General features: G+C 40.5%; 1 protein-coding gene across 1 annotated transcript; it reads right to left on the reverse strand.

The window, feature by feature from the left end:
• Positions 1-12,216: 12,216 nt before the first annotated feature.
• Positions 12,217-26,840, reverse strand: LOC116217932 (myosin-7-like). Its single transcript, XM_031584056.1, has 38 exons — positions 26,822-26,840; positions 26,169-26,378; positions 25,783-25,926; positions 25,536-25,692; positions 25,319-25,346; positions 25,118-25,223; positions 24,935-25,027; positions 24,181-24,244; positions 23,995-24,093; positions 23,807-23,910; positions 23,373-23,511; positions 21,918-22,036; positions 21,652-21,801; positions 21,395-21,565; positions 20,849-21,158; positions 20,462-20,535; positions 20,096-20,301; positions 19,887-20,010; positions 19,650-19,786; positions 17,929-18,184; positions 17,543-17,785; positions 17,284-17,460; positions 17,047-17,192; positions 16,833-16,923; positions 16,361-16,750; positions 16,153-16,279; positions 15,943-16,061; positions 15,603-15,799; positions 15,319-15,502; positions 15,071-15,236; positions 14,853-14,977; positions 14,428-14,736; positions 14,136-14,339; positions 13,756-14,052; positions 13,558-13,662; positions 13,356-13,451; positions 13,137-13,271; positions 12,217-12,345 (listed from the first exon to the last, which is right to left on the reverse strand). Exons 2-38 carry the CDS (start codon positions 26,367-26,369, stop codon positions 12,325-12,327), a joined length of 5,814 nt encoding a protein of 1,937 aa, XP_031439916.1. The 5' UTR covers positions 26,370-26,378; positions 26,822-26,840; the 3' UTR covers positions 12,217-12,324.
• Between the last annotated feature and the right edge of the window lie 235 nt (positions 26,841-27,075).

Consider the following 27,075-nt stretch of genomic DNA (forward strand, 5'->3'; position numbering starts at 1 on the left):
AAGCTCTTAAAGTTTTAGGTAAATTATCATTTGATCACTCCGGTTGTCTTACCTGTGGGTAATGGGATGATAACCTGGAGTTTTAGCAGACACAACTCCCTGTTATATATATACAACAAGCGGCTCTCTTATAAGGGCTGTGGCAGAAATAGACAGCTGTTGCACCCCAGTTAGGTTTGAATGGAAAGGTGGGGGCAATTGGGTCATTCAGTACTGTTAAAGTTACAGTAAATAATTGCTTTTGCCAAGAAATAAAATGCTGCTGGACTTATACAGTAATGATGATTTAGAAGGAATAATGAAAAGGTCATGTATCATAATATTTCTTGGTATTCTGTACCTCTTTAGTATTTGTGTGACAGGTTTTCATGCATTTCTTTAGAGTTTTCAGTGTCTGTTTGGTGAGGGTAATGGGGTACAACATCAGTGAAGGAAGGGCATCCATAATTATTTTGTCAACTGTCCAATCCATAAAAGGAAATAGTTACACCGAGCGGTCCATACTTCATCAGTTGCCAATTGATTATATATAGCACCTGAGATGACACATTAGAAAGTATTAATTAAGAATTACCCAAACTAGTATGTTGTATTTAGATTAAGCTGTACCGAGTCTTATTTAGGAAAATTAGTATGTGTACACATAGCTATATGATTTTGATGCAGAGAATGTTCTGTTATGTTAAGTTCAGTGGTAGCTGCATAAAAAAATGTAAATGCCTTAAACAATGCAATAAAAAACAGTGATGTGTTTGTGTCTTTGTAAAGCATCTCTGCCCTAAAAGATGGACATAGTAAGTCTGCCAGTGATCTTTATGGCATATTGCCTCATCTGAAATTCTTCAAGTGTTGTTTATGAGTGTTCTCTTGTGGTCACGGGTGCTAAAATGTGTGGCCTATAACAAAGCCTAGCTGGTAACTGACTCCAGCGAAGGTTAAGGTCAGTCTGCTGGCATATGATGACAAAGCATCACTTTGCCCTGTCCCCTTGACCCATCATTGATTCCTTAGTCTTCTCACTTAAGCACAAAGAAACCACTGTGAGATTCCTGCAGAGTGCCTGTGTTTGATTGAGAAGAACAGCATGTAGCACCTCTTCCATTAATGTTGCCTCAGTGCTGAAGGGAGGTGCCTGAAGGTTAAGGTCGTGTGCTAACGGCATCAGTTACTTACAGCTTGAAGACCCCTCGAGGGTCAGTAGTTGACAAGAGTCTGAAATCCATTCAAATTGTTGAAATGTTCATGTATTAAGTAAGGCCATTCTAACAAGCTGGGGTGTTAATAACCATCAGGCTGTGAGAACAGCTGAGGAGTCTCCATAAGGTGATAGAGAATTATTTGAGTGCAAGTGATTTTTTTGGGGGGACAGCTGAAATTTGTGTAGGCTACCTGTTAGCACGTTCACGTGGAGGGTCCACCACACTAAGTCATTACAAACCAACAAAAGCCCTAAACGGTAAGTCTGCATCGATGTTGGCTTCTAGCTTAATAAGGAAGTGCCCCAGCTTCTTGTTTCAGATCAGTGAAACTTAACTTTGAGTGATGTGTTTCAGACAAACAAGCTGATAGTTTGACTGCTTTCACTTTCAAATTTTTCGTTTGTCATCAACTTCTAGTCCAAGGAATGAGTAGCCTGAGGAAAATATTTTACAAAAAAATGGAATTTTCAGTCAGAATATTTTATAGAAGATATCCAGTTGCCAGGTTAAAGTGGTGAAGGTGAAAGACAAAACAGAATGTTACAATGTATGTATGGTAAAGGTTTTCCAGTAAATGCCAGTATTATACCTTGACTTGCATAGAGGCATAGATTACAGCTATTATTAGAAGCGAATCAAGGAATAGCCAAGGTCAGTCAGCTGCCAGCTGGTAGTCACACTTCACATTGTCCCATCCTGCCAGTGCAGTATTGTTATTCTACCTTCAGACTTAAGGATAAAGATAGCCCTGTGAAATATCTGCTTGCTGCCTTCCTTTGACTGAGAACAACAGCTTGTGTAGGTCACTGAACTTGTTCCAGTTGTGTAAACCCATCATACACTATTGACTCCTTTGGTCCAAGGTCACTGTTTGCAATGGCCAGTTGCGTTAGACTCTTACATATAGAAGAGTAATACAGTAGTGGAAGTAGCATAAATGTGACCTGGTTAAGTATAGACAGCTAAAGAAACAGGTCGAGGGGAACAACAAGGTCCAAGTACCATTGATGAATGCTAAGACATCTTTCATTAACATCCTCACACGTAGTACTTTAGTTTGACCCATGAATTACCTATAGAGTGTTAGGTACCTGTAGTATAATACAGGTGAAATGGCTGGATGTTTTATTGACCAACACGCTGTTACGTCTGATTTGTGGCACAATTAGGATTTAAACCTTTTGAACTTTTGATTTCAGTCATTTTGGAAACCCAATGTGTAAATGTAGGAATTTGTAAATTGCTTAGAGGAAACTGTCATAACATTTTGATGGAAGTTGCAGGATCAGGGTCAGATCAGAATATTCTTTGTTAGTTTGTTTTTAATTTTCTTTAATTGCAAAGTTATTGCCAAAGCCAAATTTGAAAATGACCTTCATTATATATAAATATAATTGTGTTAATTTGCTATTTTAATGTCAATAATAATGTTCTTGTTATATGCTTTTATACATGAGGGAAAGTCATGACAATTAATTCAGAATCAGCAGATGAACTATGAAGCCCACTTAAGGGTATGTTTGGGAGTTGTAGACATCTCAGGTTGCTTGTATGGTGACACCTGATTCTCTGCTCAGTCTTGTTTACTCTGCATGGTTTCCTTGCCATTGTCCTTGAGGACAAAGATAACCTGTGAAATTCCTGCTGAGTGCCTCTGTCTGATTGAGGAGACAGCTTGTGAGGAGCACTGATGTTCTAAGTGATGATACATGTGTAAAGGTCATCTCATCTCAGCTGTTCAGTTGAAACTCCTCCTTCAATAGCATTACAGTATTAACCTCCTCCTTTGCCTTGGACAACTTGCAGTCATTGCAGTGCCCACAGCTATCTATATGTATTACCCTTGTGTTATAGTTTTGTAAAGTCTGAAGATACTTCATTCGTTTTCCTTCAGGGCTTTTGTACAGGATGCTCTTACTCATATTCTACAAGGTGATTATGATTGTGATTGGTCATTTTGTGTAGATTAATGTTTTTTTTTCATTGTTCTTACATGAAGGTCTGGATCCTTGTTCAGAGAGGCAAGACATCTCAGACTTCCCAGCAAGCATAATGTTGAAGTGATGGTTAATTTTAAAAGTGGTAAGTGTTCTTGGACCTACTAAATATTTGTCAGTTATGTGCTTGTACCCCCTCTTCTCTGAAATAATAGAGCATGGATTTAGTTAGAGTACCAGAGATCAGAAAATGCATCCTGAAAGGTTCCATTGCAAAAAAATGTAATACCTAATACTAGAAACATTGTTTTTCTTTTACCTCAGCCCTAACTTGCCAGTTATTGTAGTGCACTGCAACATGAAGAATATCATAGTTTGTGCCTGTGGACCTTTAAGGACAACCTCACTCCTCCAACACCACACCACCTCACCCCATTCCCATCCTCATGCTGTCAGCGCAGTGGCGGCGCCAGACATTTTTTTCTGCAGGTGCTATGGGGGAGCTCGGCGTTTTAGCGAGGGTGCTATGAAATGAGGGGGATAGCCTATGTGTCACAGGGTTCTCTACTACAACAATTCCACACCATATCGTCTATCATCTGTTTACATGATTACATGCTCTCTGAAGCGTCTTTGGGGTCCATGAAAAGCGCTAAACAAACCGATTGTATTGTTATTATCATTTAGGCAACTTCCGACTGACGCGTACATCTGCAACGGCCACCGACAAAAGGCATACAGCATGTTATAGAGTCCGCAATCCCAAATACTTAAATTACTTTGAAACACTAGGGCGTTAGGGTTAAAGTTGTGGTAGTGAGGGTTAAAGTTGGGCGCCAGGTGACCACTACCATGTCAGACAGAGTGAAATGAATCTTGGAATAGCAGATAGAATGAACTAGAATCAAAACAGAGTCAGAAATACGTTAAAAAAGTATATATTATTTCAGTTCACAATCCTCAATCATCACATACACACGTATGTATACCTAGCAAACAGACAGGCTGCTTGTCCTAGGTTAGAGTCTCTGATTTTTTTTTTTAAAGCGGCTCCAAAAAAATCCAAAAAAGAGGAAAAAGGCAAAAGTTAAAATCTTCGACAAAAAAGGGCATCTTCGTTGCTAATCAACCGCAACGAGTCTTCCGCGACACAGGGCAATCAATGCATGCAACAAATCAGACAGCTTTCATTAATGTTACACAGCTAACAATACCTTGGTTACATTGTACTCCAACCACCAGACTGTTCCAACCAGCTTTTACAAAAACTCATTTGTTGGACTCCAAACATGCGAGGTGGATATTTCTGGGGTTTTGATCTTCTCGGACCATCCTGAGCGTTCATGCTAATATCACTGATGGTTAGCACCCTCACCATGGTTAGCACCCTCAGTAGTGGTGGAGGGTTGACCTCCTTGACCACAACGTTCCTCTCCTTAAAAATCCACAACAGATACCGCTGGAATCTCTTATTCTTCTACGTCACTCTCGTTTCTTAATCATTCTTCCAAACGTGGACTTTTAGGTAGCAAAAACTGATGCATTGTTGATGTTAACTTGAAACTACTACGCACTAGCTCGCTTTCTCCTGCAACTGTCCGGTAACGTCAACATTCACGCGTGCGACGTGAAAATTGGGTCAAAGGTTATGACAGAATGATTGCTCTGTGTCTAAAACAATCTGTTAATTTCAATCTGTTATTATTTTCTTTTGTGAGTTAAATATTATTATCACACAATAAATAACGTAGACTGAAATTAAATAACAATAATAAAATAAACCATTACTTTCTTGGGGGTGCTATGGGGGTGCTATGGCTAGTCCAGGGGGAGCTAGAGCACCACCTAGCCCCCCCCTGGCGCCGCCCCTGTGTCAGCGGTTCACTCTGAACTCCTCCTTTAATTGAACAGCGGACAGTCTTCCCTGTTACTTTGACAAATGTTGAAGAAATCACTGTGTCTTAGGTAAATCTATATCTAAATTTCCCTTTTGTATTTTTATTTTTGATGTTACCACTTTTGGAGGATATGGATCATTTATGCTGCATTTGCTGAACGAAGAGCTTTTTGGATATTAAATTAGGTAAGCAACCCTTGGTCTTTTTGTAAAATTTTGTAAAATTATAGTAATTTTATTGCGTAATTGTCAAAAATTATTTTGTTGTTGTTATAATTGTGTTGTGAATTGTGAATGGGTGTGTGTAATTGTGCCACTCAGGCAGATACATGTGCGCATGGTTTAGCAATAGTCTATTATTCAGTAATTTTATCACATGATTATCTGTATTAAATGTGTATTTTGTAGATATATGTATACATGATGTACATGTACAGTCTCCTCCACAATTATTGGCACCCCTGGTAAAGATGAGTAAAATAGCTTATTCTCACACTGAAATACTGAGACAAACCCCAACCTTCAAATCTGGCCAATTTATTCTGAAAATAAAAAAAAACCTAATCAAGAAATAGTTATTTTTAACCCAACTGCATATGCTACAATTATTGTCCCCCCTGCATTTAATAATCTTGTGCACTCACCTGGCAGGTTTTCTATGGGATTTATGTCATGGGGCTGAGATGGCCATGGCAAAAGCTTGATTTTGTGTTCAGTAAACAATTTTTGTGTCTCTAGACTTTTTGTGTAAATCTTGTTCAAGTTCAAGTCTTTTATTGTCAGATGCACAGAACAACACAGAGTCAGACTGGGCACTGAAATTCGTATGACAAGGCACTGCACAACAACCTAAAATAACATAACATAACATATAAATACTCTGAACATATACTAAACATATAATAAACATATAATAATAAACCTATACTAACGTAAAAAAATATAAATGTGCTAAATATACTAACTATACGAAATTAAATATACAATACAATATACTAAACATATACCGTAATTTCCGGACTATTGAGCGCACCTAAATATAAGCCGCACCCACTGAATAAAAAAAAAATTACTCTTTTGAACATAAATAAGCCGCACATGTCTATAAGCCGCAGGTGCCTACCGGTACATTGAAACAAATGAACTTTACACAGCCTAAAATTAATATCAAAAGTTATACAATACTGATGCATATTATTCGTTTTGCCAGTTAAGATAAGTGCGCTGTTGCTTTAAGAGAGCACAGTTGCAAGAGTCAATCAGAAATAAGGTAGTTCTTCTTTCTGTTTGTTACGAATGGTGGGTGTTGTGCAGGACTCAATCGCACGACTCAGCACAGGGGTAGATTCAGAAGAATAAACGTTTACTAGCAGGGTTCGGTACACAGGTAGGCAGTCCAAAAATAGGCAAACAAATCCAGACAGGGAATAGGCAGGAGAATAGTAGTAGGGCAGGCAGAGGTCAGAAGCACGAGTAATCACTTGAACAAGGCAGAAGCGCTAAACGCTAGGAATACACGAGGAGCAGTGGAAACACAAGGAACATACCATCAAACACAAACTTACGACGACACAACGAGGAACAAGAAAACAAGGACTATATATACACACAGGCAACAGATAACGAGGGACAGGTGAGAACAATCAAGGCGGGGCAGACAAGGACACAGGTGGACTAAACAAGGGGAATTAACAGGACACAGGTGAACCCAATGACACACACAACCCGGGAGATTGGGAACAGGTGAGGGGTGGAGACACGGACAACAACAAGAGGGCACATGGCACAGACAAACAAACACAGGGAAAGCACATGGCGGGAACAAGGAAGCACGAGGACTAGACACGGGAACAAACATGCGACCACACAAGGGAGACAAACACAGAAATTAGACATGGACAGAACACAGACCTTACACTGTTCAGGTAGAACGTTAGATTGAAGACAGCGAGATAGAAGAAAGACGCTAGTTTGAAACCAGTGAGCTAAAGAACTTGAAAAGACTGGATTTGTATTGTTGTAAACTTTTATTTTAAGTGTTTTGAGTTGTGTTCTGTCTACGCCGGTAGACTGTGGTTATTTTGACATTAGTTAAGTTATTGAGAAATACTGAGAAATCGCGTGGAGCTAAGCATCCATGCGGCTGCATCCATGCTAGCATCCTAGCTCCACAAAGCCACCGTAAACACAAAGCCACCGTATACAGTCAAAGGTATCATAATACATAAATTAGCCGCGTCATTGTTTAAGCCGCGAGGTTCAAAGAGTGGGAAAAAAGTAGCGGCTTATAGTCCGGAAATTACGGTAGTGCAAACAGTAGTTCAAAGTGTGTGCAAAGTGGCAAGTGAATAAAGTGGCGAAAGTGATTTACTGTCCATTGAGAAGCCTGATGGCCCTCGGAAAGAAACTGTTCTCCAGTCTACATGTACAAGACCGATCGTGCATCTGTTGAAGTTTGTGAGAATGACTGAGTCCATGCTAAACTTCTTCAGTCTCCTCAAGAAGAAGAGACGTTTCCGGGCCCCTTTGACCACCTTGTCTGTGTGAGCAGACCAGGAGAGATCATTGCTGATATGCACCCCGACGAACCTGAAGCAGCTGACCCTTTCCACTTCGGATCCGTTGATGTGTAGGGGTGCATGCTCCTCCTCCTGCTGCCTCCTATAGTCCACAACCATCTCCTTAGTCCTACTTACGTTGAGAGAGAGGTTGTTATCCTGACACTATATTGTCAGGGTATCAACCTCTTCTCTGTAGGCTGACTCGTCGTCAGTAAACTTGACGATGAGGTTGGAACTGTGCGTTGCCGTACAGTCATGTGTGAACAAGGAGAACAGGAGGGGGCTGAGCACATATCCCTGTGGGGTGCCTGTGTTGGTGATCACCAGGGATGATGTGCGGTGACCGATTCTAACCACCTGTGGCTCAAATTAATGATTTGACTAGCCGCTCAAAGCACTTCATGATGACAGAGGTGAATTCATTATGACTACCGGGCGATAGTCATTCATGCAGGTGACCTTGGTGTTCTTGGGCACAGGGACGATGGTGGGGAGTACCGACAGGCTGAGGGAGAGGTTAAAGATGTCACTAAATCCCCCTGCTAGCTGGTCAGTGCAACCCCTGAGGGGCCTCACCTGGTATGCCGTCTGGGCCTGGTACCTTGCGAGGGTGGCTTGGCGTTCAGATAACTCCACTGCAGGAGGGTCACTGTCCTCTCAAAGCGAGCGTAGAAGGAGTTTTTAAACATTGTCCTGCCGGACGACCAAGTGTTAGTTTACTGGCAGAGGCAGCCAGATTTTGATTTCAAATGTCCTGGTATTTCATGGATTCCATGATGCCATGTACCTAATGAGGTTCCCTGGGACTTTGGAGGAAAAACAGCCCTACAGCATCACAGACCCTCCACCATACCTATCAGTGGGGATCAGGTTATTTTCAGTATAGTCATCCTTATTTTTATGGCACTCCAACCTTGAGTGTTTGTTGCCAAAAAGCTCTATTTTTGCTTCATCTGACCTTCTGGACAGAGTCCCTATAGTGTTTAGTCAAGTCCAGGTGCTTAGATTTTTGGTCTTTTTTTTTGCATGCCTTCAAAATAAACTGTTGATATGGAAGTGGCATCTGATGGTAATTTTGGAGAAATAACCATTAAACTTTACAAGGACTAAACGAAACAAACCCACAAGGAGTCAATCTCTGGGAAAAACTAACAACAGAGTCTAAAGCATGTAAACCGAAAGAGCACGGAACTGAAAACTATGAGTCACTGCTCGCAGAATAAATCGCAGAGGAGCGGAACTGAATTACACGGGGGTTTAGAGCACGGAACTCCAGCGGGCAAAGAGAACACTTAACTTGTCTTCCAGGAAGCAGAATCCTGAGAACGCTAGATGTAGTGGAAGCTGGTTGTCTCGGGCAGTAACTTTGTCCATGTAGCGATGAGACCAGACACGGGGGTGAGGGGAGTGAGGAGTATATGTAGAGACTTGCCAGGTGTGTGATTTGGAGAAGTGAAATGAGTGGAGAGTGGACGTGACTGATGAGTTGGGTGTAATGCAGCTGTGAGAGTGTGCTAAAGGGGGCGTGGCCGGAGCGGATGTCAGCGCCGACGTGACAAGTTTGTGTTCCTAAACACTCTTCAGTTACATTGAGTTTATACGTATTTCTAGGGGGTGCCAATAATTGTGGCACATGTGATTTTGTTTAAAATAATTTCTTCATTGGATTTTTTCAGTGTAAGATTAAGCTAATTCACCAAGAGACGAATGTCTTATATCCCTCTTTACTCATCTTTACCAGGGGTGCCAGTAATTGTGGACGGGATGAATGTTAAGAATGCACAAAGATGGATCCTTGATACAGCACCATGTCACCTAAGTCCCTGAGAAATGGTTTATATAGTATAGCATAGCATGTTTTTCGCTGTGAATAGTCATTCAGTTACTGGTAGATTGTTGTGTGAAGTGGGTACGTGCTTCAATGTACCATGGATTGAATGACTGATCTGGGAAGACATTCCTTAAATGTGTTCGTACAATTTCATTACCTCTATGTCTTTCTTCGTTGACAACAATCTTGTCCTTTTGTGTACAAGATTCTTTCCATGTTGTTTTTCTAGTTTTATTTTAAGAAATTGTAATGTAAACATATCTTGTAACAACACTGTGGTGAGGTTTTAACATGATACTATAGTCCTTTTATTGACTAGTCAACAATAGTCATTTTCAGGCACGTGCACAGATAGACGCCTAGTGGTGCTCAAGCACCTGCCCTTTTGCCCTGGATGAGAAAAGTGCCCCTTCTGCTGGAGCCAAATTTTTTCTTCATTCATCAATATTTAAGAATAAAAATAACTCTGTCATCAATTCCCCTCAAAAGTGTTTTGATATATGACGGGGCATTTATTTGAGTTCTTGTGAGAATTTCGCCCCGACATGCTCCGCGACGCTCACAACCCTCACGCGCCCCTCCCTCCTCCTCCTCCACTTGGTGCTCACGCAGTGCTGAGCGCCCGGCCAAAAGGCTGCAGCCTACTTCTTTTCTGACCCGCAGCATCAGACAAACAGGTAATGAAGGTGTTTGTGCAATCCCCCGACGTTGTTTGGTGATAAATTAACCACAACATCATAGCGCCGCTGAAAACATTACGTCGCAACTGGTCCGACGTTTCCTAAAAAAATAAACAAACACAAAACTGACGAAATCCGTGATTTCAAAGCCTTGTCCAGCTGTTTACTGACGTTTGTCATGTTTAATGAAGAGAGACAGGGAGAGAGATAGCCTACAGGCAGGCAGACACAGGCAGGCAAACAGGCAGGCAGGCAGAGAATTTAATGGCAGTTTTACGGGTCTACAAATTTAATTTAAAATTATTGAAATGAAAAGTAGGTCTTAAGTTGAGCTACATGACAGTCTGGTGAGGTATATTGTGGTATATTATTAGTGTAATGCTGCTTATGCTTCAACAGTCAGAAAACAGTAAAAAAAAATGTGTGTGTACTGTGTTGTCAGCTTTACAGAGATAATGTAAGTCACTCTGGATCATTATGCACAACATTGATTTATCTCATTTACAAAATAATAATGCCAAGAAAAGAGAGACTCCAAAAGCAGAAGGACAGGGAACTCCAGCAAGCAGCTCAGGGTAGCAGCTCTCTTTTATCTTGGATCAGGCCATCAACTAGTAAAACAAATAAGGGAAAATCAGTAACCCTACCTGGTTCAGAGGAGCCCATCATGGATGAGGAAGGACAGACAAAGTGTAGGACTGAGTTATGTTCAGGAGATAATTTGAGTTAGTTTGTTAACAAAAATAATAATTTAAGTTGAGAATATCCTACTGTGTTTTTTTATTTATTATTATTTTTAATTTCATTAATAATTTTGGCGATGGGTGCCCATTTTTTGGTTTGAGCAGCTGCCCCCCAAAATGTCTGTGCACGTGCCTGGTCATTTTATTGCGTAACTGTCAAACAAATATTTTTGTACAGTACCTTCCTCTTTATGATTGCAAAAAAAAATATTTTACCATCGGTGAGATGTCAGTAGAAGTGTCAGCTGTGAATTGTGAATGGGTGTGTGTCACTGTGCCACTCAACATGGTTGAGCAATAGTCTACAATTCAGTAAAATATTATGTCTGTAGTCAGACCATCATTACATGTTTTGGACATTTATGGACATGTATTTTATCACATGATTATCTGTATTAGATGTGTATTCTGTAGAACAGTCTTTATACATGTATACTTTGCCAACTCTTCACAGCCTTTGACGAACCCACCCTCCTGTTCTGAAGACCAGTCCAAACTCCTCCCCCATGGCTCCAGGTCTGTGCTTCACTGTGAGAGCTGAGATTTCTGAATTACTATACTCTGTTTAAAAAGTGATGCACTCTTCTCACTAAATTATTTAAGCTTTGTTGTAATGTTTTCACCGTAGGGGGATGTTCGCGTGATGAAGACAGAAGATGAGGTCAGGTGAATTAACAGACATCTCTATTGTCTACTGTCTTGTCTACCCTTTTTCTGAATCTCAGTCACATGATATTTCTCCTGTAGTACTAGTGGAGATGAATTGTTGTGCAGTAGAAGGTGATTCATTCAGTAGATACACAGAAGTCATTATGGACACAGTGTTTTACATAGTTGAGTGTTTCTTAACTTCTAGCCTTATTTTTCTGGATATGTAAAGAAGTGAGGTCCTTCAGTGCCATGTTTTACAGTACTCAGTTTTAAGGTAATCTTTTGAGCACCCAGTATGACCAAAGAACATTATAAGTTATGTTGAAAGTAACGGTTCTTCTGTGATTTTCTGAGATTTTCGGGCAACTTTGTTCAGTCCCCCAAGTTAGTTAGTCCAGCCTCTCCAACTTCTCATCCTTGCACCCCAACAATATATTCCCACACACAAATGCAACTGACTGGCCTCAATCGAAATTCTGAAAATGTTCCTGGTCACAGTTCTGTTATTAGTAACTAACATGTACATAATGCATTTTTCAAAAACAAGCTTTTGGATACATACTTCTACCATTGTGCCAACTGCCTTGCGCTGGCTCATTATCTGCTTGCTTTTAAAGTTAATTTAGCTTGCTTTGAAGCAAAAATGTATTATTTGATGGTTTTTCATCAATAACTAATCAGGTGCTAGCATACACTAAAATATGACAACCAGAATTATATTTTTGACACGCTTTTTATTCCATCTACTGTAACACAGCACAGCTAAAAGGACAACTAAATCACTGTAAGGCAGACATGCTCTTAGGAAAGGTCCAAGTCAGAGCTTCACTCTTCATCATGACCTTTCTGCAAGGGAAAGAAAATAGATGTATAATCGGTTTTAATCAAACAAGTAATTTACTGTTCAAGAAAGCATCTTATATCTTGATCAGGCAAACAGGTTATCAAGGTGAATTGCTGCCCACTAGTTTTGGTTGTGATTGGCTGAAAAGCTGCTGGTAGCAAGAACATAGATCTGTGATTTTTCCTGTCAAATAAAAGGTTATACCTCAGCTTAGAGTGGGAGTTTTAGCATTAATGGCCGAGGGGGGTCATCATTGAATAATGAATGATTTTTTGCCATCTCTAACCCTAAATAGTAGTCAAGTAGTCTTAAGGACTTTAATGTCCTATAAAAAATGAGACTTCAGAACTGACTTTACAGTTTATATAGAAATAAATCTCATGATCACATGATTTGACAGTGGACAAGCTGGTGTCGTAAAAACCTAATTTGGTGGATTATGTTTGTGACCTCACAGAATCATCACTGATCTGTTATTGTGTGAATTGACATTTATTTCCATCATTGTACCATCAGTATAAATGTATAGGTGACCAACTTTTTATTCATGTATGTATGTATGTAAGTATGTTTGTAGACTTTGATGACTTTACTTTGCTTGCATGCTGACGGCCATGATCACTGAAAATTTACAGGCAAACTCAAAACAGACAGACTCTGTTGTTCTAGGGGGTGTGAATTGCTTGGCCGTTCTAGTGTTAATTATGGACCCATGTGCTTAGTATATCATTTAGTATATTTATTTTGAATGAAAAACATTGATAGTGGATTTTATGTTAATGTGTGAATTTACCTTGCCACCTGCATCACGGCTCTTGGTTCTCATTTTGTTGACCTGAGACTCAGCAATATCAGCTCTCTCCTCAGCTTCATCCAGCTCATGCTGTAGTTTGCGGAACTTGCCCAAGCTGCCGTTGGCCTGTTCCTCCTGAAAAACATAATTAGTCACGGAATTAGGTAAAAGATCCCTGTATGTATGAATGAAATTAGTGGTGAATTATGGGAAACTTACAGCCTCCTCTGATGTTCTCTTGTAGGACTTGACCTTCATCTGCAGTTTGTCCACTAGATCCTGGAGACGATGCAGATTCTTCTTGTCTTCTTCAGTCTGTAGATTAAGAGGTAAGTAGACGTTATATAACTGTTTATCTGTGTGACGTGAGGGAGAGACACATCAAGACATTTTTCCAGACATTTTATGAAATTCAACTTACCTGGTAGGTGAGCTCCTTGATGCGTCTCTCATATTTGCGGATCCCCTTGACAGCATCACTGGCCTTGCGTTGTTCAATCTCAACCTCATTTTCAAGCTCCCTCACCTATATGTAGACACCAAACGTCAAAACTATATTTTGAAAAGATATCCTTACTGAACAAGGCATAAACTCAAATCAGTCAAATACAGCACTCACCCTGGACTCTAGCTTCTGGATCTGCTTCTTGCCACCCTTCATGGCGATTTGCTCAGCTTCATCCAGACGGTGCTGCAGGTCCTTGATGGTCTGCTCCATGTTCTTCTTCATGCGCTCCAGGTGGGCACTGGTGTCCTGCTCCTTCTTCAGCTCCTCTGCCATCATGGCAGCATCAGTGATGGCCTTCTTGGCTTTTTCCTCAGCATTCCTGCACTCCTGCACAGCCTCCTCCACTTCAGTCTGCAGCTGGGATGTATCAACCTCTAGCTTCTTCTTCTGGTTTAGCAGGCTGGTGTTCTATGTGGGAAGACAAGAATGTTTATGATAGTCTGTGTTGTATTATGAATTAGTCAGAAGAACCACCATGTTTAGAATTTTACCTGAGAGTGCAGCAGCTGCACCCTCTCGCTGACGTCCAGCAGCTCCTGTTCAGCCAGTTTCCGGCCTCTCTCAGTCTGCTCCACCAGGGACCTCAGCTCATCCAGTTCAGCCTGCAGCAGATTGTTGCGTCTCTCCACAATTGCAGTGTTCTCTTTGAGATCCTCGTTAGCACGAATAGCTTCATCCAGATGAAGCTGAGAATCCTTTGATGGATACATTTTAGAAATCGTAAATGCACATGGACATATTTGCATCTACAGTTATGACTGACGTTATATACTGCTTTTTAACCTTCAGATGCCCGTGGAGACCCTTGAGCTGCTTCTGGGCCTCAGATGCCTGCCTGTTGGCCTGGCTGAGCTGGATCTCCATCTCATTGAGGTCTCCCTCCATCTTCTTCTTCAGCCTGAGAGCCTCATTCCTGCTGCGAGTCTCAGACTCCAGGGAGCTCTGCAGGGTATCCACCACTCTCTGCTGATTCCTCTTGGCCTGCTCCATCTCCTCATCCTTCTCAGTAAGTTTACGTTCAATATCAGCTTTGACCTGGTTGAACTCCAGCTGAGCTCTAAGGATCTTACCCTCCTCATGCTCTAGAGTACCCTGTTGAAATATATATATTAAATATAGCACATTATTATATACACATAGAACATTCCTTAGCAATTCAAAGAAACAGTCCCAGTATTACTGACCATTTATTTTTATTTTTAACATACCTCTGCTTCCTCTAAAGCAGTTTGAATCTCTGCCTTTTCTTGCTCAAGTAGCTTTCTGACCTTTTCAAGTTCATGAATGCTCTTGCCAGTTTCACCAAGTTGCTCAGTGATATCAGATATTTCCTCTATGGGGTAAACAAAACTGTGTTCACATACAAAAATATGTTCAAATACTTCACCGTTCATGCACATGGCCGTGATTTTATGTCTTTACAGACCTTGGAGGTTTTTGTTCTCCCTCTTCATGGTCTCAAGGTGATCCAGAGATTCCTCATAAGAGTTCTTGAGTTTGAAGAGCTCAGTGCCAAGAGATCTGGCCTCTTTCTGGGAGCTCTCCAGCTCAGTCTGAGCCTCTTCATACTTCTGCTTCCACTCCGCTAGGACCTGATCAAATTGAAATATGGAGCATGAGTTTTCATGCGATATTACATGAACTGTTGGAAGTTAGGAGAAATGGGTTCGTAACCTTGTCAAAGTTTCTTTGCTTCTTGTCCAGGGCAGCAGCAGCAGCATTGGATCTCTCCACATCTACCATGAGATCTTCAATCTCATTCTGCAGTCTATGCTTAGTTTTCTCAAGGGAGGAGCATTTAGCATTAACAGCCTCCACAGCTTCTTCTGCATCTTGCAGACGCTGAGCCAGCTTTTTCCTGAGTAACAATAGATTGAAAGTGTACATTATGATGGTGCTAGCCATGTTTAGTCTTTGATTTTAAACAGTTCATACAGCGTCAGGTCAGGGGGCCTTACTTGGCATCTTCCAGCTCCTCAGTCCTCTGGACAGCATCAGTCTCGTACTTGGTTCTCCACTGAGCCACCTCAGAGTTGGCCTTGGAGAGACTGCGCTGCAGCTCAGCCTTGGCCTCCGTCTCCTCCTCAAACTGCTCCCTTAGGAGGTCAGCATCATGGCGAGCAGACTGCACTGCATGGGCTAGCGCATTCTTAGCCTGGGAAAAATTGATCATAGAAGTAGCCAATAATTACATTTTTTCAACAGTAGAAATTAATACATTCATATTTTCCATACATTATGCTGTAACAGCATGTTCATCATTCATGTAATTCATGTTATAGTATGTTTTCTAAACACCTTGATTTCTTCCTCCAGTTGTCTTTTAAGGTCTTCAACCTGTTGAGTGTAGGATTGTTTGCCTCTAGTTAGCTGAGAGACAAGAGAATCCTTCTCTTCTAGTTGCCGGGAAAGCTCCCCTGTTTGATTGAGACATGATGGTTAGTCATGATAGCTTGTCATGAGAGTGTTAAGGTTTAAACATGTTATGTCAGTGTAACTGTTATGTACCATTTTCAGTTTGAAGCTTAGCTTTCTGCATAGAAAAATCATTGATGCCGCGCTGGGCTTCTTCATACTTTGTCCTATATTCAGTCATCTGATCCTCCAAGGTCCTGCACATTTTCTCCAAGTTTCCCTGAAAAAAGAAAATTGTTCATGAAACATCTCGACTCTTGATATGTAAACACTATTGTTCATGAAAGTTTTCATACTTTACCTTAGCTTTGGAAACCTGTTCCATGTTGGAGACAACATCATCCAGCTCCAGACGGAGTTCACTCTTCTCCTTCTCAAGCTTTTGTTTCACTCTCTGAAGGTTGTCAATCTGCTCGCCGAGGTCAGCTACACTGTCTGCCTGCTTCTTCCTCAGTGTGGCAGCGGTGGCCTCATGCTGCAGAGTGGACTCTTCAAGGTCTCTGCGCAACTTCTGGAACTCAGCCTCCCTCTTCTTGTTCATCTCAATCTGGGCAGCAGTGGCACCTCCAGCCTCCTCCAGCCTCTCACTGATCTCCTCCAGCTCTCTGGACAAGTCTGCCCGCTGCTTCTCCACTTTGGCCCTGGCAGCTCTCTCAGCCTCCAGCTCCTCTTCTAGCTCCTCAATTCTGGCCTTTTTTCAAGAAAACATGAATCGGTTCAAATGAAATTTCCTATTGTATACTCAGTTTTTATACTAATTGTTTCCTCTGTACCTGAAGTTCCTTCAGTTTCTTTTGGAGTTGTGCTCCCATAGCTTGCTCATCTTCAATCTTGCTGGTAAGCTGGCTCATATCAAAGTCTTTCCTGTGGTAAAAAATTACAGATTTCATCATCTTTAGAGTAATCATAATAGTTTGTTTTTTGGAATATTTATTAATGAAATGAAATGGTTTTGGTTTTGTCTCATGTGTCATCCAGAAAACATACTTTTTCATCCTTTCCTCTAGCTGCTGTTTATCATTCTCTAGGTCCATCACATTTTCCTGGGTCAACTTTAAGTCACCCTCAAGCTTTCTCTTAGCTCTCTCCAGATCCATCCTTAGCTTCTTTTCCTGTTCCAGGGAGCCCTCAAGCTGAAAAATAGTAGGAAAGGAATTGTTTTTCATTTTTCAGACACCAGCGCAATACACAAAGAATTGAATAAGGTGATAACTGGACACACACATCATCAACTTGCTGCTCCAGCTTGGCTTTGGCCTTAGTCAGAGTGTTGACTTTGTCCTCCTCACTCTGAAGGTCATCCAGCGTTTGCTGATGAGCCTCCTGTAGAGCTTTCTTCTCCTTGGTCAGCTTGGCAATGATTTCATCCAGAGCTGCCATCTCCTCAGTCAGGTTTTTAACCTAAATGAATAGAAGGAATACAAACATTTTAGCATAGGGAGTTCCCTTACCATCACCTTGCACCTATTTCACATTCACTGACCTTATTCTCAGTGGCATGTTTCTCTTTCTCCACTTTAGCCAGTGTTAGCTCCAGATCATCAATGTCCTTCTTGAGCTCAGAGCACTCATCCTCCAACTTCCTCTTCTTAGCAGTCAGCTCTGCATTCATCTCTTCCTCATCTTCCAGTCTCTCAGTCAGCTCTTTGCTTTTGGCCTCAAGCTGGATCTTGCTCTTGATCAGACCCTCACAACGTTCCTCAGCATCACAAAGACTATCTTGTTCCTGTGAAGAGTAATTGATTGCTGTAGGTGAAAATGGCCATGGCAGCTTAATGCTCATTTTACAAATATCTCCTCCATCTATATGTCAAACAAATGTATCGTTAAAAGCAGTTGTTATAAACATTGAAAATAAGCTTCACTCACAGTCTGAACTGTAAGTTGCAGGTCATTCTTCTCTTGGAGAATAGAAACCATTTTCTCCTCCAGCTCTTTTCTACGAGCCTCAGATTTAGCATAGGCCTCCTTCAGTTTCAGGAATTCTTCCTTCATGTTGGCCATCTCTTTCTCAGATTCAGCTGATTTCAACAGGGGCTTGATCTTGAAGTACATCTTCATCCAGGGCCAATTCTTGACACCCATGAATGCACGGACATTCCACTGAATCACGAGTAGGGCATCCCTTAAAATTTGGAAGGGAAAGAAAGTCATATCGTGTGTGCAACAAACAGGAGATTGTAGAAGAATAGGGTTGATGTGAGTTATTGTCATTATATGTCCATTTTCTCATCTGAGCGCAGGAAGAAATGTGATAGGTATGTTTTAGTGATTACATTGTAACTTCTGTACAACGGGTAGCACATGTTCACATTCAAGTTTACCATCAGCTCAACCTTTGTACCTATATACTGCATTTATAGTAGTGTGTGAGTATGCATTGACTTTAACATCAGCAATTTCAGCAATTCTCTGTTCACATGAATCACATCATTTATTTTTGCCCTCCGAGTTTTTGTATAATAAAACTGGAAGGAAAGGAAAGGCCATTTAGCCACAAATTTTTTTTCAAATTCTCCACATACATTTCATACTTGATAAGAAGGAGAGCTTCTTGGGAACTGAATGCTGAATGCAACATTTTTCAATGTAAAAGTAAAAGGCTCTACTGCATTGTGAAGAAATGTGTTGGAAGATGATTACGAGTGCTTCCTTGCTGTGTGATCAGGCAAAGGGAGTTGATCCTAAATCTTATATATTGCAAATTTTTTCTCCAAATGAATTCCCAACATGACGATTACATTTATTTCATTAAAACAAACTTCAGGACCCGTATTAACAAAGCATTTGATCTTACCACTGAGAGTACTCCTAAGTCACACCAAAAGTTTCTAACTGAAAGTTCTCTCCAAAGATCCTATTCCCAAAGCTGGCTGACATCAAGTCATGAGCTTGCTTTCAATGACCTTGGTGATTGATTGATGAGTGACAGGTCTGTGCCGGTGATTAGGCATGCCTTTTAGGGCGTATTGCAAAGAAAAACGAATTCATCAGTAATAACGGAATACGCTACCCAAACTAGTATCTTCTAGGAGTTGGTCTTAGTGGGTTATGAGTCCTCTTGACTGCTTCTTAGTTCTCACAGGGTTAGGTGCTACTATTAGTGCTAAGGGGCTTTGTGAATTACTCTAAGAAAGTTGGAGTCCCAAAGTAGAGATTGACATGGCCATTCTTTTGGGGAATTTCTCCTATATCGACAAGTTAGGAGCTTATTTTAGCTTTAAGGTGCTTTGTGAATAAGGACCCAGGTCATTCTGTGGAAAATGTCCTTTTGTTTGCCCCTTTAACACACTGTATGGTGTCAGCTAACTTAATGATACAGTATGTTCTTTGAACATTTATTCCTATTTAAGCCATCAGTTAGGCAATATTTGTTTTAAATCATCCATAATATATTCCAAGAATCATGTATAGACAGTTTTGGTCATATTTTTTCCAATTTTTGCAATAATGTATACATGCTGTAATATATAGAAAAACAACATATGTAGAAAAACAAATGCATTTTATCATATTTTCCAGAAGTGGACAGTAGTAGTAGTACTGTAGTGGTGGTATGACACTCCCATTTAATTAGTAAACCAATTTACCTGCGGTCAACAATCTTCTGGAATTCAACTCTTGCCAGATTACCGCGACCACTTGCTTGGATACCAGTCATGATGATAGTGAGACGGTCGTCTCTCAGCTCCTCAAGGGCACCCAGGAGACCGGCTTTGAAGAACACCTTAAAATCAACAGTTTGGGCGTTTAAAGTTTCATTAGGCTTAACGAAACGTGCTAATTTAATATTGAAGGTGGTATAGGAACATTATCCAATGAAACACCTTAGTGTGACCAAATCTGTACTGCTCATGGTCAATATCTAGAGATCCCAGCAGTTTCTCTGCTCCTTTTTTGCTGTCCATAAACTGTCCCTCAGGGATAGCAGCAGGATTCAGGATACGGTATCTGAAAAATTGTTAAATAGTCTGTTTGATATGTCCTCTTAGTGTTATCATATACGTAGTCAGGACAAAACATTTACAGATTGTACCTCTGTTTGAAGTCTGGATACAGGATCCTGTTGGGGAAGCCCTTTCTGCAGATCCTGATGCCTTCCAGCACACCGTTACAGCGCAGCTGGTGCATGACCAAAGGATTCTCCATGGCCCCAGGAGTCTTGGTCTCATTGGGGATGATGCAGCGCACAAAGTGGGGGTGAGTCGACCTCAAGTTGGTCATCAGCTTGTTCAGGTTCTCCTGTTGTAAGATATTTTGTATTTACTTAATGAGAGTTCAGAACAGCATGAGTATGTCTTTCACAGGTTTAGAACTATGATAATGAAACAGTAATCACTGACCCTGTGTACAATGCATAATGAACAGAAACATCATACATGAACTAGTAAGTCATACTGACCCTATGGAGAGCGGACACAGTCTGGAAGGAAGAACCTTTCTTCTTCTTACCAGCTTCCTTGCTCTTTGCAGCCTCTGCAGCAAAAGTATAAATGTCCGTAATTGAATACAGACTCCGGCTTGGGATGGAGGTTGGATTAGATTTCTGATGACCCTAATTTATATGTGGACTGAAATTATTCAACTTTTGGATAATGGAAACAACTTGGAAACCCTTGAGTGTACCCCAGTTTTTAACTTTTGCCAATGTTCTCTCTTTTTTCCGTATTTGGCAGTTGTTGGCAGTTGTGTGCTTGATTTTATATTGATTGTCAGTCCTGGTTCCTCAGTCCTGATTCTACATCTAAATAATAAAGGTCTTGTTTTATGTAATGGATAAATAGCTTACCATCATCAGCCCCAGCATATCCAGCAAAAAGGGTTCCCAGCAGCTTCATTGATGACTTTTGATACAGTCCCACAACTGTCTCATTGAGGGGGTCCTTGTTTTTCACCAGCCAGTTGCAAATGTTATAATCAACAATTCCTGCATAGTGAACTAGGGAGAAATGGGACTCTGGTCTCCCCTTGATTAGTCTGGGCTTCTGGAAGCAGGGATTTTTGCCCAAGTGGTTGTCATAAAGCTTGGCTTTAAATGTAGCATCACTGGCCTTGGGGAACATGCACTCCTCTTCAAGGATGGACATGATCCCCATGGGCTGTAGTATAAACAGACATAAGACATATCAGATAATTGTTGGTGTGTTTTTCTCTTAATAAATCTAGGTCTGAAATCACATTCATGCTCCATAGTAGCACATTGTAAGTTAATTTCTGAAACAAATATGTTATTTTACTGCACTAGGGAAGGAACTGGAACTAGATCTTAAAATGTGTTAAAAATGACAGTTTAACAATAATAGTAATTATACATATAAACTATAGATTTGCACACCCTTTCGATGAGTTCAATGCACGCCGCCAAGTCCATGCCGAAGTCAATGAAAACCCACACAATGCCCTCCTTCTTGTACTCCTCTTGCTCGAGCACAAACATGTGGTGGTTGAAGAACTGCTGCAGCTTCTCATTAGTGAAGTTGATGCACAGTTGCTCAAAGGTATTTAACTAAAAAAGAAATAGATGTATTGTTAGCCTTTGATAGCATCAGGTTTCTTTTTTAACTAGATGTTTGTTTTGTCTTACAAACTCACATCAAAGATCTCAAATCCAGCAATATCCAGCACACCAATGAAGTACTGGCGTGGTTGTTTAGTGTCCAATTGGCTGTTGATTCTTATTACCATCCAGAGGAACATCTTCTCATATATTGACTTGCCCAGGGCTCCAATGGCATAAGACACCTTCGAAATGAGGGGTTAATAATGAAAACGTACCTAATACATATATTTAATATACTTATACTTAATACTTAATTGACAAGAGGACAAAAATCTGCCAAAACTTGCATCTCTCCTACCTGTTGGACACTCTGTCCCTTGGTGACCCACTCATTTCCTACTTTGACCCTTGGGTTACATAGGGCCTTGACGACTTCAGCAGAGTTCAAGTTCATCAGATAACAAGCCTTGTCTATATCTGTTTTAAGAAACACATACTATATGCAGTAATATTACATTTATGCATTGATACATTTTATGAATACAATTTTGTAGGGATGCACCGATACCACTTAATTACAAACTGATACGAGTACGGGTATTTTTATTTGTGTATTTGCCGATGCCGAGTACCGATACCGATACTTCTTAGATTTGGTCTCCATGAAAGTGCAATTCATTTGGAGGCAGATTTTATTTTATCCTCTGCAGATTATGTCAAGCCTATAGTACAAAATTAACAGAGGGCTATTCCAAGCCAAAAATAAACAGAGCTTTCTGAGCCTTCAAACAGACAATATCATCACATTAGACAAAATGCAAATATAACCAGATAAAGGTAATTAAATTTGCTGCATAGTTAACAACACAGTCTGCTTAACAAAAAGTGAACAGAACTATTACTGGATTAGCACAAGAGCACATTTCAGTTACAAAAGGATCAAAAGAGTCTCCTGCTCAAGTACACAAACAATCACTTAATCTATGTGGCACTGTCTTTCTCTCTACCTCTCTCTCTCTGTGTGTGCGCGCGCGGTTTTTTCTTTTGCAAGACGTCAGTTAAGATTGGTTGCTTCGGTCTTGCGCCACTAGCATCAGTGAACTCTGTGTACTTAGCACTATGGTGCGTCTTCAGATGTTTAATCAAATTGCTTGTGTTAAACAAAGTACTTTCCTTTCCGCCCCTCGACACCTTAGCAGTGCAGATCTTACACTGTGCCTTACTCCTGTCGTCGTCATTTATCTTAAAATGAGCCCAAATCGCCGTTAAGGCAGCACAACGGAATTGCTAATCGCTAACGAGATGCTAGCGGCTAATTTTAGCGAAACCTGTACACTGAAATACTTTGACACTATGACAAACTTTCCTAACAGTCAAACATCAAGCAAGTGCAACACAAGACGGCAAATAAGCTACTTACTAGTCCGGCAGAGAGTGGTAGGACAGGTAGGACAACAAATCACATTTTGTGTCCGCATAGCCCGACCAGTTTCATGCAGTGAAATACTGTTGAGTGGTATCGGTGCTTGGTATCGGCAATTCAAAAACGAGTACGAGTACGAGTATTTGAACGAAGTATCGGCCCGATACCCGATACTGGTATCGGTATCGGTGCATCCCTACAATTCTGTGACCACATTTTTTAGGGGAAGCTATCGATCTAAACCTTCAATAAGAGTAGTTATATCATGATTTTAAGTAGCTAAAAAACGATCTTTGGTTATTATTCAGTGTGGTCAGGTAATATCGACTGTCAAGATGCAAAAGCCTGTGGTGCTTTTCATCATAATGAAGCAGTGTTTGGATAACATACCCTCAGTGCCATCAGCCTCTGCCTGCTCCTCTCTCTGCTTCGTCTTGAATTTCAAGTTGCCATAGTGCATGACGGAACCAACCAGCTTGTAAATGCTCATCTTCTCTTCTGCAGTGAAGCCCAGCACATCAAAAGCTTCCTGTAGCGTAAATAATAGAGTAAGTGGTGGAATTACACTCACTAGCTGTGTATATAACTATAACCCAACATCACCCAGCGTCTTTGGGTACCTAGAAAAGCGCTATATGAGTTTAAAGTATTATTATTATTATTATTATTATTATTATTATTATTATTAACATAGTAATACTTCAAAAGGACAGGGACACTGCAGGGCTCCTACAGCTGATTACAAATATAATAATTCTCCAATGTTTTTTCTATCCAGCGGTCTTTCAGAAGACTAACTTAAAGACAACAGCAGCTTTACTCACATCAGTAGCCATCAGCTCATCACCATCATCAATGGATGCTACTGTGGTCTGTCCTTGGGAGATGAAAGCATAGTCGTAGGGGTTGGTTGTGATGAGCAGCATCTCTAAAATGGAAGAATATGGTTCTCATCAGTTTCTTCCTCAGTAAGGGACATTGTAATGTTATGGTAAAGTTTGGGAATTCTAACCCAGCAGTTCTGGTTTCCTCTGGGAGAGGATCTGGTAGAAGATGTGATAATCTCTCTCAGCCTTGAGCTGGAAAGTCACCCGAGACTTCTCCAGGAGATCTGCCAAATGATGAGGAAATAAATGTTTTTCAGCATTTCAGGAATAATAGATTTTGATTTGATGTAATTGAACTGAAGCACACTCACATGTCTCAATGTCAGCAGAGGCCAGTTTGCCAGTTGCATGAAAATGGATTCTGATGAATTTACCCTGACAAAAACATGGAAATCATTTTTTTAGCATTCATAATGCATGCTTGTAGCCTGGATGCCAAACGAACTTAGCCCCGCCCACAACATTTTAGGTCGGGAAGTTCGGTCTGGCATTGCTCCGTTGGGGAGAAAATATGCCTGACCAAAAACTTTACCAGACCAATCAAATTGTCAGGGCGGGCTTTATACGATGATGGACAGATGATCAACAGTAACGTAATAAACCACGTCACCAAGAGCGTTTGGGATGAATTCATTTTCAACAAACATGGCTGCCGCTGGAGAGCTGAAATCTGTAGATTCGTTTTAGAAGACATCGACAGCGCATTCATTTTGAAAGAGGAACAGAGAAACGCGATCAAGGCATTTGTTGATCGAAAATATGTTTTTGCCGTCCTTCCTACGGGATCCGGTAAAAGTTTAATTTATCAGCTGGCCCCGATGGTCTACGTTATGGTCATACTACGTTGCTCTGATTGGTTGCAGGTATATCCAATTGAGCGAAGAGGCATTTTTTTTCCTGGTTCGGTTTAAACACGCCCCATAATCACAGCCCAATGGAGCAGTATCAGACTCATATTTTGACTAGAATTATGAGTATGACATCGTCAGGTTAGCATTGTTGTGCATTGCTAGGATTTAATTACCATTTCTTCAGTGACGTTTGTCAATCCAAAATTATACTTACAAATCTAGATGAGTTGTCATTTCTGATGGTCTTTGCATTACCAAAGGCCTCCAGAGCAGGGTTACACTGGATGATTTGATCCTCCAGGGTTCCCTGAAGAGAAACACCTATGAGTGTCAATGCCATTATGATTATGGGAAATTTGCATTAAACACAGAAGAGGCACTGTCTCAATTCAACAACCTTTTTGTCATTTGGATCCTTCTTGACCCCACTAACAGCAGCAATGCTGGCAAAGTACTGAATGACTCTCTTGGTGTTCACAGTCTTCCCAGCACCAGATTCTCCACTTAGAAAGAAGGGCAAGGAATTTAGTTTTTATGTTATTATTTTGTACCAGCACTTTAGTCAGAAATAGAAACAGTTTTACTATAGTATACTTACGTGATCAGGCAGGACTGATTCTCCCTGTCTAAACCAACAAAACAAACAAATTCATTTAATTTCATTTTCCTGTGTTTTTTTTTATATATATATGTTTTATATGTACTGTATATGTAGTGATTATACCTAAAATATGAAATATCCTTTTTAAGTGTTTATTAGCTGATGTTTGTATACAACACTCAGATTTGATTTGAATATATAAAGACTTTTTTACCTGACAGCATGTACTGGTAGGCATTGTCAGAGATGGAGAAGATGTGAGGAGGAGCTTCAGTCCTCTTCTTGCCTCTGTAAGCCTCAACAACTTCCTGGTTGTACACTGGCAGCCACTTGTAGGGATTGACAGTCACACAGAACAACCCAGAATAGGTCTGTACAAAGAGACATAAGATTGATCGTGATTTGTTTGAACATATCTGACATCTCCTGAGAACCTAAGACACACTTGTCATTGTACTCACGTAGATCATCCAGGCTGCATAACGCTCTTTGAGGTTAAACAGCACAGCAGGTTCGTGCAGGAAGGTTAACATCGCCATGTCCTCAATTTTGTCATATTTTGGTGGATTCTGTTGGTGGACGTTGTCTTCTTTCACAGTTACAGTCTTTGAGAAGGAGTGAATATGTCAGTCATACAAATCTTTGTAGTGAGGACATTATTCATCGGAAGTCAAAAGTCGTGTGTTTTTCACAGGCCTGCAATCATGGAAATCTACATATAATGATGAATATAGATGCATTTTGTAGTATTTAGGTCCTAAAATGACAATGTATGTGTCTAAATAATCTAAAAACAGTCTAAAAGATTTATTCAAATAAAATGTGAAAGTAAAACGGATTTGTTTACCTTCTCATACTCAGTATTAACGGTGACTTTGTCCCCGTCTCTGCTGACAATAGTTCCCTTCACAAATTCAACCTCAGGATCCGTCACGAAGCATGCCCTCTTAATGTCAAATGGGCGAGTCTGGGCCTCCAGACGCTCCATATCTGATTTTCTCAGAAACGAAGCCGCCGGCCCAAACTCTGCCATCAGCGCGTCACCCATGGTTTAGTCCTTGATGAAGTTAATTAGATAGATTGAATAGATTAGATTGTCAGAATATACAAATCACATCATAGACAAGCAAGCACAGCTATTTTACCAAAAAGATCTCAAGCCTGGCGACTGGATACTGGACAGCATGACTTTTGTTAAAGTTTGTAAATATGACCGACCACAACTAATCATTAGTCAGACAGTTCACTGTAAAATGGCATAATTCAAGACGATTGTTCATAGAAATAGAACAAGCACAGTTCAAGTCAGATCAGCCACAGCAAGACACAGAGAATATCCATAAATTACTCATTATGTAGTTAAATATACTTAAGAATCACAGTTAAATTACACATCCAGTATAGATACTGAGCTCAGAGTTTAAGTTAGCTTAATGTTATGCTGAGTATACTGTATTACGAGTGCAGTATTGACACAAGTTTTAAAACCACCTACAGTACCTTTGATGTTCACTCTCCGTATGATTACTCTGACATGAAAAAAGAAAATAAAGAGATTACCTATCAACCCCTAAAATGTCATTGTTAATTCTTAGCATTTGAATGATCAAATAATCACAATAAACTGTTGGATCTTAAAGCTCTTAAGGTTTTAGGTAAATTATCATTCGATTACTCTGGTTGTCTTACCTGTGGGTAATGGGATGATAACCTGGAGTTTGAGCAGCCACAACTCCCTGTTTTATATACAACAA

Source organism: Clupea harengus, chromosome 17 (assembly GCF_900700415.2).
Source record: "Clupea harengus chromosome 17, Ch_v2.0.2, whole genome shotgun sequence".
NCBI classification, from domain to species: domain Eukaryota; kingdom Metazoa; phylum Chordata; class Actinopteri; order Clupeiformes; family Clupeidae; genus Clupea; species Clupea harengus.